Source organism: Protopterus annectens, chromosome 1.part0 (genome assembly GCF_019279795.1).
Source record: "Protopterus annectens isolate FY-2018-M chromosome 1.part0, PAN1.0, whole genome shotgun sequence".
NCBI lineage: Eukaryota > Metazoa > Chordata > Ceratodontiformes > Protopteridae > Protopterus > Protopterus annectens.
Window position 1 is genome coordinate 891,667,045 of NC_056725.1, and position 20,577 is coordinate 891,687,621.

A 20,577-nucleotide genomic window follows, 5' to 3' on the forward strand; every position below is an offset into this window, starting at 1 on the left:
CTGTTAATCTTCCTCATTCTCAAAGGTACCCATTTAATTTTTTTTTTTAAATGTGTGTTTTAAGAGAAATGCTTGCAACTTACTAGAGTGCTGTTTGATTTACCTTTGTGCATACAGGTGTTGCCATTATCATTAAGGACATGCAATAATTTCCCATATGCAGTTGTATAGACAGATTTACATAGCAAAAGTTAACAGTACATAAAGGTGGATTTACGAATCATCTGTATATCTTATGGGTAACTCTGTACATTCTGTGGTGTAGGTACAGAAACTTATGGATTATAACAGTATCTGCATGTATTATGTTCTTTTGCTGTTATGGATATTTCTTCATTGCTGGTTCTTAAAAACATCTTATAACAACTGGCTCAATATAAAAAGGATTCATATTCCCTATCTGGCCTGCTTACAGATTACAAGGTTTTTCTGACGCTTTCCATATGTTGTTCAATTGTTTGTTTGTATGGAGTACATGCAGATTCCATGGCATAATGCTGTTGTCTTAGGACCTCCCTTCAACAAACATGTCACGTGAGGATTTCTAACCCCACAGACAGCTTCTACAAATATCATAAGTTATGTTGATTTTACAACCTTTATGTATGCAGGCACTGTTCTTACTTTTTATAAGTCACATTAGTATTTGTCAGTCAGTGTTTCATAGAATTTTGCATTCCACGGGAATGCATACTGTTTAAGGTGACATATGCTGTCAACATAATCATCTGCATAACTGGACTCCCACAGTAATATCATCATGTGCATATCATTGGTTTTCAGATGGCAAACAGCTGAGGGGTGAGAATTTCTCTCTACAGGAAAATTGCATAATACGCTGTGACAACATGGATGGAGACTCCATGGATGTGAAGGGGATACAGTATGGAAGAATGAAGTGGGATGACATCACCAATGTGATTAATGTGGTTGGAGGTCACACTAGATCATGTGAGGCCATTGACAATGTTGCTTTGACATAACCCTCCATACTGCCAACAGATTATGACAGTATGAGAGATCAGAGGATGCCATCACTGGTAGATCACCAATGACCCTCTCCCCCAAAAATGTCTTGCCTCCCTGCGTATAGCGAGTGGTGATCAATGCATCCCTAGGGGCAGGATAGAAGCAGAAGATCCAGGCCAAACATGTATGTCTTACTTTCCATGACATGGAAGGTTGTAGAGTAAATGCATATTGCTTTTGCATGCATATTCATGTGTAGTCATTTTGGATTTAGAGCACCAGAATTAACCATACACACAAATTCACACAGGGCGATGACAATGAATATAAGTGTAATGACATGTATTCATACAACTGCAGTACAGACAGAACAGTGCAACCAACATGTGTAAAGCTGTCTGCATTAGTATTCACAGGTCCATCTACTTCTGGACAACATCAGGGAACAGCAGGTGAGTATCACCATACTGTGTTACTGAAACTACTACCTGTGATTGTCAGAGCACTGCTGTTTACTGGCATATTCATATTTCCTTGACATTGTACACTACAGGTACATTCAGTGGGGTCCCAAGCCATGCAGGTGCAAGCACAGACAGACCAGGTAACAACAGGCTCATAGTTTACAGCAATGTGTAGCAGACCTGTGATACATGACATTAATGTCACTGTTTTTCTACACAGGGACATATGGCAACCAGGTGCAATGGCCGTCACATGTATGTCAGTAGCCCCTGTTACTGTATCAAATGTCATGTCCTCAGTATTCTGTTGCCTCCATACATGGCTTTGTTGTCTTTCTCTTTACTTTCCCACTGCAGGATCCATAGTGCAGTACACAGACTCACCACATCGGGAGGTTGTCAGTGGTAAGCTATTACCTATCTTTCATACATGTCATTACTGTTACTCCTGTTGTTGTTCTCCATTAATACTGTATATTTCTATCCATTCCTAGGCCAAACTGCATCATCATCAAGTGCACAAACAAGTGGTATGTCTGCATAATACCTACTGTATATTTAAGCTCTTTTTGAATGGTTCATGCTGACAGTAATGTGGTTAATAATAGTGTTGACGTTTTCCTTACAATGGTTGAAGTTCATGCCACTTCTACTACACTATCTTTCCAGGAGGGTTGTCAGGTGTGTCTTTTGTTTGTATTCATCACATATGTGTTGTATGTTGGCAAAGTACCCTAATTGTCTGCTCCCTGTTATGTAGATTGTATGACCCAAACACAGACAAGACCTTACGGTAAGTCATTATTATCTGTAACATTGCAGAAAGATATGTATCATATGTCATTAATGATACCCAGCTTGTAATGTAAGCACATTATCCTGATCTGTGCCATCTGTCTCTTCTTTAGCACATCAACTATCTGTATCCTTCTTTAGCCAAACCACTGATCACGATGTGTGATTGGATGTGTCTCAGTATGATAGCATGGCCCGATGGTGACAACCATGCAGATGTAGCTGCAGCTTCAGTTGTTAAAGAAAAACTTGTTCGGCCATTGTAACAATAAGGGGACATTGGACAGTGGACAGTATGAGATCTGTGGACAACAGACTCATGCTGAGAGTGTTGTTGGTGTTGACATTTCCCCACAACACATTTATACTGCTCAGCACAGTAGAGATAGGTGAGCAGCTGGTGTGCATGGGCACAAGTCAGGGGGCGTCCACTTCCTCCTACAGGTAAATAAACTTTCTCAGTGATGTCATGGATCAGACATCCATGCACTTACCTGTTCCACTGATCATGTTGCACACCAGCTGGGTGTGCTGCTTGAAGGACAGGACCACAGAAACTGTGAGGTAATGGCATGACTGGCTGCACAGAATGAAAGTATGTTACTTCCAGAGCAGTCAGTAGAAACCGTGTCACCTACAGCACTACAGCAGTGCCATAGTACAAGTAAGGTTATGCATGCCCTGACTGTGCTTAGCTGATTATCACTTGGGAGGTGCAGGCCCCCTCTTAGCAGAACCAACCTTACACATCAGGCATCAGTGTCTATGCTCCAAAGTGCAAACACTTATGCTGCTGGCCCATCTGATGAGGTCCCACAAGTCCTGACCAGACAGTCTAATTGAACTCATTTTTCTTGACCTCACATGCTTGCCACCCCATCAGTTTCCTTTGTAGAGTAACCTGGGCCAAGTTTTTCAGTATGTGGTAGGGCACAGCAGACCGTAGTGTCAGCCATCAGTGTGAATGGCCTAGGCTGCATTAGAGTAACACAGACAGTCAATCCACTATGGCCAGTAGTGTCATTCTAACCTCGTGGCAATGATGATTACAGTGCAGAACACGGACAAAGTCATCTGTATGTGTTTAGTGACACGTCTGATACCATGTGAGTCCAATAGGTTAATAAATATAGCTTACTCCATGTATTACATTACTTTATCCATACTTTACAGCGATATAGTTGGCTTCTAATATGAAAAATTAAAAATTCTATATTATATTCTGGGTTGTTTCCTTTTTTTCAGCTTACTATATTGGAGAGATAGGAATTTGTTGCACTGATGTGTGTCCCTTATTGTGTGCTACACACTGATACAACAATCTGAGTCTGTATGCATACATCTGTCAGTTGTGCCCTGAGCTGAAAATCACTGCTGTGACTTATTTGTATATGTTCATAATGTTATGTGTTATGCTGATGGTGTTATGCTGATGCTCAGTATGTAGATATAATGGGGTAATTGCCATTATATGCAATCCATGCTGCTGTTGTGGGGCAACACCTGAACATCAATGTCTAATCTGTGTACTCATGTATGTGTGGCTTTTCATGACTCCAAGTTGTGGGTCAGACACTGCTGTGTTGCCCAGGCCTGCACTTGTGGTCACACAGTACATTGATTACATCTGGGTCTCCTTCCTCCTATGTCCCCCTGTTCCTCCTTTGATGCCATAAACAAACTGAACAATAGAAGGAAGAAACTGTTGCAAAACAGAGTAAAATCCCATGAGTGGAGGAGCTCCCTGGTCAGCCTCAGTAAGAAGCTGAGATCCCTTATAAGATCCTCCAAAGCTAGCTACAAAAACAAAATTGCCACTAATTCTAAGGATAACCACAAAACATTCTATAACTATGTCAAGAATCTCGATGGCAACACCCAGATTTTCTCTGAGTTACAGCACAATGGCATGAAAATTACTGAACCAACTGATATTGCCAACATCGTGGCAGATAGGTTCAGTGCTAACTTTACCCCCTCACCCCGTAAAGGGCCCATATCTATACAGGAAGAATGCAGAGTCCTTGTAATCACAACTACACAGGTAAAAGCTGCACTCTCTAAAGCCAAAAACACAGCAGCCATGGGATCGGACAACATCCCAGGCTACATTTTACATGAACTTCAGAACAAACTGGCTCCCCACTTAAGCACCATGTTCAATAATAGCCTCATATCAGGCTTTGTGCCCACTGAATGGCACACAGCAATAGTTATCCCACTCCACAAAGCGGGTGCCACCACTGATCCTGGGAACTATTGACCTATTAGCCTGATGATCCTGGTCTCCAAGACCATGGAACGTATCATCATGGAACTCATAAACAAAGACATTGGTAACCTCCAAACTCTGGATCCCACACAGTTCAGGCTTATGAAAGGCAGATCATGCTTCCTGAACCTGATAGACTTCTTTGAGGCAGTCACCAAAGCCATAGATGAGGGTAAGGTGGTTCACACAGCCTATCTTGACCTCGCCAAAGCTTTCAACACCATCTCCCATTCTGAAATTATAGCTAAACTCACTAAACTAGGTATAAATCCCTACGTCACAAGATGGGTTGCCAACTTGCTCACTGACAGAACCCACACTGTAAAAGTTGCAGATTCTAAATCTGACCTCAGAGCAGTGACAAGTGGAGTACCATAGGGTTATCTCCTGTTTGGTATCTACTTCTCTGAAGTACAAGCTAACGAAGTTCGCAGATGAATGCAAACTAGGAGCCATAGTCAAGTCTCCAAATGATGTGGACTTCCTACACAAGGGCCTCGCTGAGACAGATGCCTGGTGTCAGAGCCATGGCCTCAAGCTCAATGCCAAAAAGTGCAGTGTCATCCCCTTTGGTAAAAACTCTGTACCCATGAACTACCACATAGGCAGCAATCTACTTAACACCGAATGTGTGATAAGAGACCTTGGGACCCAGGTGGACAGTAGTCTCTCCTTTGATAGTCACATCACCACAGTAGTCAGGAAGTCCTTCTACGTGGCACACTTCATTATAAAAGGGGTCTCATCCAGGAAAAAAGAGGTCATTGTTCCCCTCTAGTCAACACTCATTAGACCTATTATAGAGTACAATGCCCATTTTGGAATGTACCTTACAAGACATTTGCAGCAGCTGGAAAGGCCACAGAAGTACCTCACAAAGAGGATTACTGGCCGCAAACAAATGCCCTACACTGACTGTCTCAAAATCTCCAGCTTTACTCCGTAGCATATCACCTACACCAAGGTGATCTTTGCCTAACATATAAAACTATGTCAAATCCAGAGCTGTTGGACATGCTACACCTAAAGAAATCCCAATCCCTCCTAGCTACATGCTCTAGGGACCTAAACCTTGTCACCACAATAAACAGGAAATGCTGGAGGGATAGATTCCTGTCCCAGAGACTTCCAATACTCTGGAACAGGCTACCCATCTATGTCAAACAAAGTTCTTCATTAACACTCTTCAAGAAAAATCTTGATGAGTGGATGGGAAATAGGAAATACACCCCAGGGATCACTTCTGTGTCTCTTCTCGACAGTGGCACAAGAAAATAACTTTCTTTGGTGGCATAAGCCAGGGAACCTTGTTGGCTAGGCTTATGTAGGCCCTTGGGCCGATAGCCTAGTACCTATCTATGAACCTATGATACCGGTGGGATGTCATCTCCAGACATCTGGGGTTCTTGGGGTAGTTTACCCACACCTGCCACTGGAAGACTCCCATGTACTCTAATTCGCATACATCTGAACCTAGCTTTAATTACACCACACACACATTCTATGGTGTTTCCCATTATGCTGTGTGCTCTATTGTAGGCCTCCTCTGCAGGGTTGGATGGTTCACTGTACAGGGTCATTAGCCATGGCTCAAGTAGAGATCCACAGTCATCTGTTGTGGGGAGGAAACACACTCTTAGTCAGTATGGCTATTGTTGGAAAGAGAATCACTAGCATACCAGCTGTGTTTCTGAACTCACCCTCTAGCAGTACTTCAGGTATATCACTTTGCTGGAATGCAGTCCTCAGTCCACTTTCCCTCCATATGGCAGCTTCAGAGACACTTCCAGGGTGTGTTGCCATGATGTTTGTTATTCTGCCATCTGCTGCACACACAACCTGGCAGTTCAGTGATGGTCAGTCCTTTCTGTTTATGCATCAGATTGCTTCAGGATGTACTTAGGTCTTGCTGTGTATGTGGGTGCAATCTATTGCACCAAGTACATGGTGGATGCTTGCAATGCAGCAAAACTGATACATTACAGTTCTCGGCTCCATGAGGTGGCAGGAAAGTAGATGTAGCTGCACATTGCTTCCGTGAATTTTGCCAGGGTACATTTGGCAGCTGTCTAGGATATTCCCACATTATCCACCATGTGTTTCTGGAATGTTCTAGATGCAAATACACCCAGGATGAGACATACTTTGTTTTCAAGGGGGCCGGGGTTTCCTCCTAGGGTAAGCACAGACATGTGTGGGGTGCACATGCTGCAGACAGCCTGCACCAGTTGTCTATCTAGCCCAAACCTGTTGATTATTTGCTGGTCTGACAACTGGTATAGGTACAGCCTTGCTCTGACTATAGCTGTCTGCTTTCTAAGGTGCACAGTCACATCCTCATTTCTGCCTTGTCTCACTGCAGCCTGTTGCATATCATTAACTGCAGGTTGCATTTCTCTTTTCTTTTTTACAGTATTGTTACAGAATTCAATGCAATCCATAGTAGTATCCTCCATTCCTTGTGGTCCATATAGCATATTCTGAAATCAGAATCACTGTTGCAGTCTGTCACATTTAAGTTGCATTGGGTGAGCATGATGTGTTTATCAGATGAGCATGCACAAAATCCATAATTATCCTACACTGAATAGCTAAGCATCCGGCATGCTTTCTGCATGTTTTCCGAAATCACATCCACAGCTGGTGCACTGAAGTCTTCCTTTGGAGTGCTGTGCTGTCTGTAACTAGCTTCCACAATCTTTATAGAATCCTGCCCAATCAGTGCATAACATTCTGGGAAACAAGACTATGAGTGGTGACGTGACTGAAACACAATTAGCTTGACTATGCTACAGAAAAAATAATGATGAATACATGGTAGAAAAATGACTACACAATGGCATATAAATGGGTGCAGTTCTGGAAATGGGACTCATGGTGAATGCACATGATCAAATCAAACATGATGGAGTGATTGAGAGATGTATAACTTCAGTGAGAAGAGCCACTGTTCTCATCTAGTCTGAATGCAAAGGTTTTTCCTGTACATGAGCTTTACTGCTGTTACTGTGGCGTGACTATCAGTAACATTAGTTGGGCAGCAAGTGTTTATAATTGCTCTTAAAGCTGGTGCCTCCTGTGCTGCGCACCATTGCCCTCCACACTGCAGATCAGTCTACCAGCAGTTGGCAAACAATCTCTTCTAGTTCCAAGACATTGCTGACTTCTACTGTCTGGATAGAAATATCATAGTGGAGTTATTAGACATGAGCCTCCCATACATTGAAACAAAGGGGATGCATGGAATGCCTATTTCAGTGGACACAAAGGTTGTGTCGCATTAACCTTAGTGGCTGTGAAGACTGTTCAGTATATGGTGAGAGGTATATTATGAAGCTCTCAGATCCCACACCATTTCTTTAATGTGATGCTGCAACATGGTGAGGAGCATATAGGGTGAGACCACTGATTGCATCCACATTGTCTTCAGGGCACCATCCAGTCCACATATTATTCAGGATATCATCTGGAATGGCTTCCACTCCCTAAACTTCCAGGAGATGTGCAAAGCACAGGGTACAATGTACAATGTGTTTGTGCTCCAATGGGACAGTGCCCATGATTTGCACATCTGGTACATGTGCGACGTCTAGTAGCATTTCACAGAGGGTGACTTCCGACAGAGTCCTCTAGTTGGTAGGACCACACATTGCCGATGAGATAGGGCACAGGTCAGAATATTCTGATCTCAGTGAAGCAGCAGTAGGCCACTTATAATGCTGTATATTGCTGTGTGCTTGAGGCAATAGAGGATATGTCTTGTAACCATGGGTGATAACTCCCATCCAAAAACCTTAAAAATATGTATGAGATGGGGTGCATCACAATGCAATTACAGACACAGAACACTGTTGAACATGTACTCATACTCTGAAAGACACAGCTTTTCTGCATGCTGCATTATGATTATAGCTGCCCTGAACTTTCTAAACAGCAAAAACAGAAAAAAAAATTATCTTTCAGCTCAGAACCTTTTAATAACAAACAGCTGTCAACCTTTCTTCCCTTCTTAGTCTGCTAAAGTTGCACGTGCTAAATTAAAAATGCCATTTGCAGTTAAATGGAGTAGATTAGTCTTTTTCTACTCACACAGCAACGACATATATTATCTTACATGTTATTCAAAAACATGGACTTCTGGTTATTGCTAAGACCACTTTCTCCTAATGTAGTGACCATCATACTTAATTTAAATTAGTACAATTTTAAGAGTATAACAAGTACTTAATAAAAAAATGCCCAGAAAGACCTGGAAGACTGAAGAGGAGCTTTTGCCAATATCTACACAACATAATCTCCAAATTATAACCTGAGCTTTGCAACATCATTAAAAAAGGAAGTAACCCTTTATTTTCTTGATTAATCCCATACCAATGACCTCTTTTCAAGGGGGACCTGAGGTGGTATTCATACTGACTAGGGGAAATTTTGCCAGGGCAATGAACTTTCTCTACTCTTTTCAATAAGTGCCATGAGATGTTTCAAATCCACCTGAGCTATGACCAACTCATGCAGATGACTTGGTTTATTTGATGGATGACACACTCAGGAGTGCAGGACTCCTCTTATACTACACTGCAGAGGAAAACTAATCCAACTGCTTGGTATGGGAATAGAACCCACAGCCTCCTGCACAAAAGGAAATATGTTACCTGCTGAGCTACTCAGAGTACCCTTCAGCTTACTGATGGTTCCTGATCTACATTCCAGGATGTCTTCTGCTGTAATGACACTACTGCTCATTTCATGGATACAGCCAGGCATACATCATGTATACCATGACATACAATACACATTTTAAAAATAATTTATTTTGTTTAGTGTGATGAGGATTGTTTGGCATATTTGTCATGGTTTATGCTTAATTAATTTGTGTACTTCACTTTTATTTCATAATCCTTTGCTGGCTAATTCTTTGGCCTGCTATTTCAAATTTAATTTTTTTTAGTAGTGTAAAGAATATATCATTCAGAACCATATATTGTCAAGTACTGTGGGAGGGCTAAATTTGTGAAGGAGGGGATGCTACATTGCAGGTACTGGATTGCTGTCTGTGCCCATCGCTCATCTATATACTGCTTTAGCAGTTTGACTCTAGAAAGTTTATATTTTAAAAGTCCACTTTAAGTATAAAGACTGTGACTTCATCTGCATCTACAAAGAATTTTGCAACTGTTTCTCACAATAATCTAATCAGATCTTTGGTCACATGCATTAGGTTTCTTTTATCGATACCTTTATGAGTAGGTGGAAATGTTCTCTTAAAGTAAATAATCTTGCAAAAAAGCAAACATCCAAATGAATCTTGTTCTCGCTACTATCATGGATGGGGTGGGGGGTATCTGTAGTAACTAATAATGTTTGTTCATATTTTCTCTGCCTTCAGTATCAATAATGGATGGCGAGTTTTACTAAATATATGAAAACACATTTTTGCCTGTTCTCCAAAATCCATTTGATCAAAAATAAATGAATAAATAAAAAAATAAATAACTTTGTGTTTAATTTTCTATATTTTCTGTCAGTCTGTGATTTTTGAACTTTCTTCCTACTGGCATGATTTTGGTGCTCTTCTAAGTTCTGCAGTATATGCGTTTTGACTCATGGTTCATAAGTTCATGGGCTCATATCATATATTTTAAGCTCACAAATTATTGCCCCCAGACATTTACAGAAGACATTTAATTCTTTTTCTTGTTTTCAACATGGAATAAAGAGTACTTTTGCTTATCTTTTTCTTCACCAGTGTCTGCTAAACATTGATCCCATACACCCCCTACCCATTTATTAAACATTGCATACTCCAAAAAGCAAGAATATCTCCTCCCCTCTTCCTCCTGATGCATACAAGAAGCCAGACTCATCAAAGAGGAACCAAATGCCATAGCAGCTGATAAGCTCAGCTATCATACCAGCCTCCATGAGAAATGTGCAACTGCACATGCCCAAGTCTGCCGCCATAAGAAGATCAGTACAACAGTGAGTCTGTGCCTTAACCCTATGGGATGTATAAACTGTCATCAGTCACTCACTCCCACCCATCCCTGTCATCTGTTCCAACACCCAGGCCAATAGTGAATGCTGGGTCCTCTGGGTTATAGCCAGGGCTGCTTTCTTCCTCTGTGTCACAGAGCTGACTGCATCAAAAGTGTTTCTAAAACATGTTGATGATTAAGCAGATTTAACTCTCTGGAGAATCTTAGTCCATGACCTGGGAAACCAGCCATTTTGAATGTCTGCCATTATTTTTCTATTGATATTATTTATTTTTAATAATAGGATTCCTGATCTGGTGTTAAATCTCCCCACATTATATCATTCTAAGCACTGAAGTCCGAGCTCATACAGTGCCACTCTGTACTGCTGTTTTACTCATATCTATTTTACATACTTTAAGAAACCTGAACAAAGCAGGGTATAATGCCATTTCCCATATCCCTTCTCAATAATTTATGCTTTCTGTCCCTATGACTTTGCCAGTTAGGAATTATTATACTTTTTCAGGTTGTACCAGGTAGTCTATTTGAAGACAAAAATGTACCATTTTATTTCCTAATGCATTGTATCATTCAGGAATATTGTAGAACAATGAGTTCTCTTTAGTATTATAACATACTGTACTTTTAATGTTAGATGGGTTACAGAATATGGCTTTTTCTCCACACACACACAGACACACACACACATGCACAGACTAACCAAAGTCACATTTTTACTTACTACGGTCACAAGGACTTTAAGACCAACAATTTTATGATTTGTCCATTTATTTTGTAGTCATTGGTTTAGGATCTTCTTATCAACACATAATACCACATTTGCTGACATTAAAGCAAGATTTGTACCAGTATGTGAGGTATGTATATTCATTAATCCTTCCTTGAGTGTTTCAACATATTTTTTAAAATACTTCTGACTCAGTTTCAAGTCATATGCATGCTTTGCTATTCAACAGCCATTTTCAACTTTTATTTGTGAGAAGAATAGTCTGAAATGATGTATTCTAGTGCAAAACATTGTAATTACATCCCACTGAGTGAACAAGTAAGTGTTCCCCACACAATTCCTTTCTGTGTTCATTGCCTGGAATATCTTTTCTACCATGCATTTATCAACAACCATTCATTGCTTTGGATATGCATATCTGAATTAAAGTCTTGCAAACCTCAAACAAAAGATGCATTCACCATTTTATTTGTGTTTATCTAATGTGTTTTACAGCACTATTGTAGATGGACTGAGCAGATAATTCTCTTAAACTGACACATATATCTATCTATCTGTATATATATCTGTGTGTGTATATGTGTTTTCATTCAAAAGGTCCTGGGTGTAAAAAAACTGACTGCAGAAATGAGTGAATATTCATTTGAATGAATTGCATATGGTTGAATTAAGCTTTTATATACAGTAGGCAAGCAGGAGTGTGCAATAAAATTAATGTTTGACTGAAAAGGTAGCAGCTGGGAAGAAATGCAAGATTGCATTATAGTAATTCATCTGTATGCGCAAGCTTTAGGTGTTATGGATAGAATAACGGTTATTTAAGGGGACAGAGTTAGGTTGTGCATGCATAGTGTTTTGTTTGTGCTGTGCTCTATTATCTTATGCAATGATACTGTTAGGAAAATCATTTTTATTAATGTAATGTGTATGGCTCAGATGTAGAGCAGAGGTGGGATTAGGGTAAGAGTTAGCACACATGAGAAATGTGGTATGGTGCCAGGGTTTTTTTAGTGGGAGAGAAGCTCCAAATGGTTTATGATTTACACTTAGCAGTATGCAGAGTTTTGTGCATTTAGGTTTCTTTGTTTAGCATTTTCAACACACATACACACACACACACACACACACACACACACACACACACACACACACACACACACACACACACACACACACGCACACAGCTTGCTTGATATGCACACATAACAGTTATTATGATAGAAACTTGCACTACAGCACAAACAACAGCCAGCACAGAGAAGAATCAGAAGCATTTTGACAACTTAAAAAAAGTTGTAAGGCAAGTCATGCTACCACACTTTTACTGTGTGTGTGTGTGTGTGTGTGTGTGTGTGTGTGTGTGTGTGTGTGTGTGTGTGTGTGCTTGGTGAAATATCAAACAGCTTTTAAAACTATTCATTGATCGAAAATACGGATCAACATTCTGTATTTTTAGCAAACAGATGCAGAAATGTAAAGGTCTGTAAAAGGGTTACTATTTTGTACAACAGGATTCAGCTCATTCTTGACATATTCTGTATGTGTGTGTTTGCATATGCTAAACTGATGGTATCATCTATACATTTATGCATTTTTGTTTGCATAATGAATTGTTTTATTCTTTCCAGCTCCTGGATATCTACAATCAGCAATGAAAAGAAAAATATTTAGAATGTAAAAAAAAAAAAGACATGAATATTTCAACTTCTCAAAGTCTGGAGGAGATGTACTGCTTCCCATCTATTGAAGGGTCATGTATCAGAAGTAAACTTCCTGCAACAGTTAATGTTGTACTATATGCATTAATAGTTGCAATTATAATAACTGTTATTTGTGGAAACCTTGTGGTTATCATCTCGGTCTCTCATTTCAAAGAGCTTCACACTCCTACTAACTTTATAACACTTTCTCTGGCTGTTACTGATTTTCTAGTAGGCTTACTTGTGTTACCTTTTAGCATGGTAAGATCTATTGAAACATGCTGGTATTTTGGAAAGACATTTTGTAAAATCCACTCTGCATTTGACATGGCTTTCACAACTGTTTCCGTTTTTCACCTTTGCTTTATTGCTGTAGATCGCTATTACAATATTTGTGACCCACTGCATTATTCTTTAAAAATCACATTAACTGTAATAACAATATTTTTACCTGTCTGTTGGGCAGTACCCATATGCCTCAGCTATTTTCTTGTGTTCTTTGGTAGCAACATAGAGTACACTTCTTTGGCTTCTCTATCTTGTGAAGGGTTATGCATCCCAACAGTAGACAAAGTGTGGGCAGTGATTGTGCCTATTGTAAACTGCTTTTTGCCTGCATCTGTAATGATAGGCCTTTACTTCAACATTTTTGTAGTGGCTAGAAAACATGCCAAAGTTATTAATGGCATTAGAGACAAGATCACTTCTGTGAAAAAACATATCAAACACATAAAAGCTGCAGAGCAAAAGGCTACTAAAACTCTTATATTAATAATGGGTGCATTTTTATTTTGTTGGATTCCCATTACAATAATAACATTGATGATTTTTTATTTCAATATTTTTGTTCCATCATTTATTTTTGAAGCATTAATCTGGCTAGCATATTTTAATTCTGCTTGTAATCCTATTATTTATGGCTTCTTTTATCCCTGGTTTCGAATAACATTTAAATTGGTTTTGACTGGAAAAATATTTACTATAGCATCCTCTACTTTTAATCTCTCATCTGAAAACCATTAACAAAGAATGATGCTTTACAAGATAGAATTCAATCTGTATAAGTTTTTTTAATTCCCCTTGAAGTAACTTTCATTAATCTTTGGCTTGTGATCAAATCAACATATTTTATCCAGGTTTTCATGTTGCTCCAGGTTCATGGGTATGCTGTTTATCACAAACACTAAATAAAAGTAGCAGAATATAATGCCATATCTAGTTCTTCTCTTTGCTTCAAAAATAGTCATCAGTTACATGTGTGTGTGTGTGTGTGTGTGTGTGTGTGTGTGTGTGTGTGTGTGTGTACGCACACATGCATGTGTGTGTGTTTGTTTGTCTCTCTAACTATATGCACATATACATTTATATATATATAGAGAGAGAGAGAGAGAAAGAGAAAGTGTGAGAGTGAAAGAGAGAGAGAGGCATGAACAGACACTCATACATGCATATACATCTCTAGCTATAGATAAATAGATACTATGTCCTTTGTTAATATTTTCTTGAAAAAAGGTTGAGTTGACACTTGTCATTACTTAGGTAGTTCATTTCTATCCTGCAATGAGGGGGGATTTGCCCCTGAACTACTTAGAACCATTCAGAGTTTCACAGGTTTATGTGTCCATCCCCAAATAATTGGCACATTTGGCTATTTTTTTTTTCAGTGATGTAAGGGATTTTCATGCAGATAGATGGATAGGATAGACACATAGATAGATAGATAGATAGATAGATAGATAGATAGATAGATAGATAGACAGATAGATGGATAGCTCTAGCATAAGCCCAGTTTCAGAAGGAGCTGGTTGGAGAAGTGGGAAAGAACATCCTACATCAGTTCTCTTCCATGACGGTGGTTACAGCGTAGTCTCTAGTACAAACTGAAGGGAAATGCCAGAGCTACATGCATACTGCTTCATTTCTGAAGCTAAGGCTAGAATGAAATAAACTCTTCTCATATGTATATATAGTACCATGTGCAAGACACTCATGTAATATTAGTGCACAGGCAGTAGTTATAGAAATTCATCTCCCTTTTAAAGATTTATTTCCCTGAACAAATAAAAATCCCTATTAAATCACAGATAAGATGTCCTCCTCAGCTCTTGCCTTTCAGGCATGTCACTTCACTTATCTTTGCAATCTTACTCAATTGTAACCTTACCTGAGCTCTAATCATGGAACTAACAAAAACCTTTGATTCAGGTATCCACCACCTTCTACTTAGCAATCCAGCAGATACTGCTGTTATCCAGGTTTCTCTACTATGGTTCAAAGATTTTCTCTCAGACATGCACCTAGTGGTAAAAATTTGAACTTCCATCACAAACTTTACAAAAATGAGTTCCACAGTGATCAGTTCATGTACAAATCCTTGTCCCCATTTTATTAATAAACCTTCATATGACTTCTCTCACCTACTACTTACAATATTTGCAGAGAACATGTAATCTATAGATCCAGTTAGAATGTCATGAGCATTCAGTCCCAGCTTTAATCTGATTTGCTATACCTCCACCACTGGCTAATGCCCACAAAGGAAAAAAAAAATGTTGTTATCTGGAACTCATCAAAAACTCTATGGTCATCCACATCAGAGACTTTAACCCCACTATAGAAACGGTCACCTTTTTTAAATTCCTCAGACTATGGCTTAACCAAACCCTCGGCTTTTAACTCCATATTGGAAAAAAAACAACTAAAATAAATTCTCTCGTTTTCTGGACAAACAAAATTTCACTTTACATTTCATCTCCAGCAAGATCAGCTATATGCAAAGGAGTCCTCCTGTCCTTGCTGAAATATAGCCATCCAATGACTGCTGCAATCTCACAAAAACACCAATACACTACAAACCTTTTCCAAAAAAATCTACAGATCTATCACAAGCTCACCCTCCAGGTAGCATAATTGTATTGCACTGATCAAAGCAAAATGGGTCCACATACAAAAATAGCAAAATTACTAACAGGGGCCCAACTATGTAAACTACTATGGCTTGAAACATTTTTCCCACTATCGGCAAACTAATGCAGAGGACTATCTTTAACAACCTCAGAGGTTATCCAGAGACTACTCCCAGTCCATTCACACACTCAGTTATGTGCAAACAGACCAAGCAAGCCTTCTGCTTCTTAAAAAGATTCAAAAGTACCACAAACATATAAAAGAAACACAAAACCCCCCACAAAAGATTCCAGTATTTCTCTACTTGAAGTCAGAAATTTTAATTTAAATACAATAACATAAGTGCTTTCATTTTATACGCTGGTCAGACTTCTTCAGATAAAATTAATTACAAAAAATAGCTGCTTAAATGGTTTAAAAAGTCAAGTGATGCATAAAGAACTTTTAAAGTGCCAGACACAGTTTAAATATGCTCGTTCAGTGGCCTTGGACCTTCTTGAGCATTTTACTTCACTCTTTCAAGTACACTGAACTTAAAAGAATGTCCTGGATTTTCTTTAATGTGCTTAAAGAGTGCACTTGAAAGAGTGAGCCAGAATGCTCTGGGTGGTCCATGGCCACTGATGCTTGAAAAAAGAGAACTATTTTGGCAGTTATATTGTAATTCTTATATCTGGCTGGAGCTGAATGAGCATGTTTCAACTGCACAGCTTCTTAAGTTGAAAGCTTTAAAAATATGAGTGCTCCCTAATGTATCAAATTATATTCATATATCTTTTTGATAGGTTTGGGGGTATATAACTATTTACTATAGTAGTTTTGTATTTGGAAGGGTGATACTAACAGGATCTTTTTATAGCAGGCTTTTAGTTTGTGGGTCAGCTGTGCCTGGCACTTTAAAAGCCCTTTATGCATCACATGATTTTTAAACTATTTAAGTGGCTACTTTTGTAATGAATTTTATCTGATGAAGTTTTATCAGAGTGTAAGATGAAAGCATTTATGTTATTATATTTAAATTAAAATTTCTGACTTTTAGTGGAGAAATACTGAAATTTTTGGCATTTTTTTGTGTTTCTTAACCCACTCCCTGGAAATCACTCTGAATGTATCTGATGGAACTCTCTTCCTACATTATTTTCAGAATCCAACTAAAAAAAAAAAATGAAACAAGGAGATCCAATGCCCCTGCTTCCAAAGGAGTCACATCACTTGAAAGACTAACGCCTTCGCTACTCCGTTACTCAATTAAACACTCACCTTTGCCACCCTCCTCCAATTAGCATAAAATATTATTGTATATACTGTAAATAATGCAAATAATAACAGCCATCAAGTTGCTTGCCAGTTATTACATCAGTCCCTATTCTCATGTAATTAAAAATATATGTTTAATTTAGCTCTAGAGTTACTTACTTTAAACTGCACTAGGATGATTCCAAAAGCTTGCTCTCAGTGTAAGTGACCACTCTCACTTAAAGCAGGCTGAGAACAGATGATTTGTAATCTGGCCCACTGTGGTAGCCTGTTTATAGATAGGCCTTATACTCATATAAGTCAATTAACACTGGGAGATGGTCTCTTGGAATCGGACCCCGGTTGTAATCCTGTTTTTAGATATAAAACCCAAAAACAAGAAACAAGTGCAACCCCAAAAGGGAAACCAGTAAAATACAAAAGCACTTGTGAAGTAGTGTTTCCAGTGCAAAATAAGCAATTTATTAAAAAGCCAGCAAAAAATTTAAAGCTTTAACTGAATCACCACATTTTCATTTCAGTACTTCTTCAGATAAAATTCCACATAAAATTGTTGCTTTTATATATCAAAAAAACTCCACCTTTCAATTATACACCATCCAATAATAGTCAAACACTCATTAAAACATTTTACAGATTTAAAAATAATCACAGCACTTCTTCTGTATAAAAGATGTTATAAATAAATGCTGCATCCTGTATATGAAATGAAAAACTTGCAAATGTATAAATGTTAAAAATTGATACATATAAAAAAATGTATATAAGTAAATTAAAAACTTAAAACTTTTCTGCATTTCAAATAACAAATGCAGTGCATTTTAGTTTTTCCCAGTTAGGGGTCACAACAGAGGATCACTGGTCCGCAGATTGATTGGCAGTGGTGCTTTTTATGGTGTGAGTTGCCAGCCCAGCACCCAACCTTCACATAAGCCATGAACATACAAACCTACCTGCATGTCTTTAAAACTGAGATCACTGCAGTGAGAACAGGCAGACTCCACACAGAAGGAGCTCCAGTCACGAATCAAACCAGGAAACCTGTTGCTGTGAAGTGACAATGCTAACCACTACACCACCATGGGCTCTGCATTTTAAGCAGCAAAATATTAATTTCTCTTTTCTGCCACCTAGTGGCCATAGCACAATAATGCAGGTGTACATAAATAGAAAAAATAAAGTACAGAAATCTTATCCTATATCAAATAATTCACAATCTAGCCACTATAATTTTAACACTGAACTTATACTTAAATTCTCATTAAGTCCTGGGCTTCTGTTAGCTTCCAGGATTAACTGCCAGTACAATTCACAATACTCAATTTTGTTGTCCCAAGAATCCCGTTAAAATCAAAAGGAGCTACTTCTATCACAAAAAACGTATATTTTGCATTGCGGCAATCTTTCAAATGCTTATACAAACTATTTTTCTCATCCTTAGTTTTTATATCATAGTAATGTTGGTATATTATTCTTGTTAAAGCTCTTTTTGTTTTACCAATATAGAATGTATTACAGCATTTTCAAGTAACCAGCTACACTAACCCCTGACTATTGCAATTAGATAAGGACGTTCCTTTAATAACTTTGTTCCTACTTGTCAGAAAAACATTTTCTTTGTTGGCAATATAGGCACATTGGGCACAAAGACCACACTTAAATGTTCACATCCTTTTATTGCCCTTAGTCTTAACCATAGTTTCCACCAGGTCCTTTAATTTCTGGGCCCTTCTATAAATTGTTTTGAGGGGATTCTTAAAAAAGCGCATCTAAATCAGAAAACTGAGAAAATTTCTTCCATTCATCCCTTACAATCTTAGTAATTACTTTGGCATCCCCATTATAATCCATGGCAAAGGCACCATCCCTACTAACCCCCTTCTCATTATTATTTTTAGCCTTACTAACATTTTCACCAGCTTCACTCAGATGCAGTGTGGGCTGATATTTATCTTTTCTACCCACTGTAACTTCTTCCTGTACCTGATCTATTAGTTTCTCTGTGTATTTCCTTTCAAGCAACATATTCTTCCAATATCTACAAAATCATCATCATCTGAGATCATTCTACTTATATGGACATATTGTCCTTTTACTATATTCCTTTTTTGCTTAAAAGGATGGTCACTTGTATAATATAAGTAACAGTTAGAGAAAGTTTTCTTCCTATAAATCTTAGACTTAAACCTCTTGTCCGTAACTGCTTTAGTAATGGACACATCCAAATAATTCATAAGTTCTTCATTTATTTCACGGGTGAATCTTAGAAAATGTGTAGTTCCATTAATATATGTAATAAATTCCATTAACTGTTCTTTGGAATCTACCCACAAAATACAAATGTCATCCAGGAATCTCTTGTATAAAGTCCAACATCCAGTATAATTTGAATTATAAATATATTTCTTTTCCCATACATAAAGTATTAGGTTTGCAAAAGTGGAGCACAACTAACCCCAATAGCTACTCCAGACATCTTTTCTTAAAATTCTCCTTCAAAATGGAGAAAATTATTTTTTAACACTAGAGTCATAAGGTCTACACAAACCTAAAACCTGACATATACTTCCTTTCCCTTAACTCTTCTTCAAACCAAACTATACCTTCATTATGAGGTATATTGGTGAATAAACCCACCACATCTATTGTTACAAAAATAATCTAATTTTTCTAAACTTCACTTTTAAGGCTCTTTAATAGGTCCCATGAGTCCTTTAAAATATTTTCATTTCCACCCCACAATTTTTTTTTAATCTTAAAATCCCCAAATTTTGCAAGGGGGTGTATCTTGGACCCATTTGCCACAAGTATTGGCCTAGGTCAGGTATTTTCCAAAACTTTTCTTACCTTTGGAATAATAAACAAGGTTGGAATAATAGGGCCAGCATTATGTAAGTAGTCGTAAATTTTTTTATTTAACAAGTATTCATGGTGTAACTCTCTAAAATCAAAGACAATCTTTTGACAGGCTAAATTAATCTCATTCTTGGATACTATAATGTACTTATGAATGCCATTAAGAATTTCCATCATTTTATTATTATAAATAATACTATCCATAAGCACCGTCCCACCCCCTTATCTGGCTTCATCACCCTAAGGTTCCTGTTTCCTTGACTATACCTTAGTAAAATGTTCTCTTTCACAGTCAAATTAGACAAACTTATTTTCAATAAGCCCTTTCCTTAGGTGACTCTCCAAAACCATTTCCAGGTTCTTTAATTGTGGATGTAAAGGGGGTTATAGGTGCTTTTCTTATATAACTCACCACCCTCTGTTTCAGGCTGTTTGTTCCTTGATCTTGAAATTAAAATGTGGTGATTGAGTTAAAGCACTAAGTTTTTGCTGGCCTTTTAATAAATCACTTATTTTGCACTGAACATAGTGCTTCACAAGTGCTTTTGTATTTTGCAGTTTATAGATAGGTCTTACACTGTACTGTGAGAGGGTCTTTTTGTGATTGAGCCCCACTGTAAAGCTTGTTTTA

The 20,577-nt window shown here is 38.2% G+C and overlaps 1 protein-coding gene across 1 annotated transcript; it reads left to right on the forward strand.

The window, feature by feature from the left end:
- The first annotated feature begins 12,917 nt into the window (after positions 1–12,917).
- LOC122798031 (trace amine-associated receptor 4-like) lies at positions 12,918–13,949 on the forward strand. Its single transcript, XM_044066685.1, has one exon. The coding sequence runs from the start codon at positions 12,918–12,920 to the stop codon at positions 13,947–13,949; it is 1,032 nt and encodes a 343-aa protein (XP_043922620.1).
- The last annotated feature ends 6,628 nt before the right edge of the window (positions 13,950–20,577 follow it).

What these genes read in the sequence shown, in the direction of transcription:
- LOC122798031 (XM_044066685.1), top strand. Translation starts at nt 12,918, where the DNA reads ATGAATATTTCAACTTCTCAAAGTCTGGAGGAGATGTACTGCTTCCCA.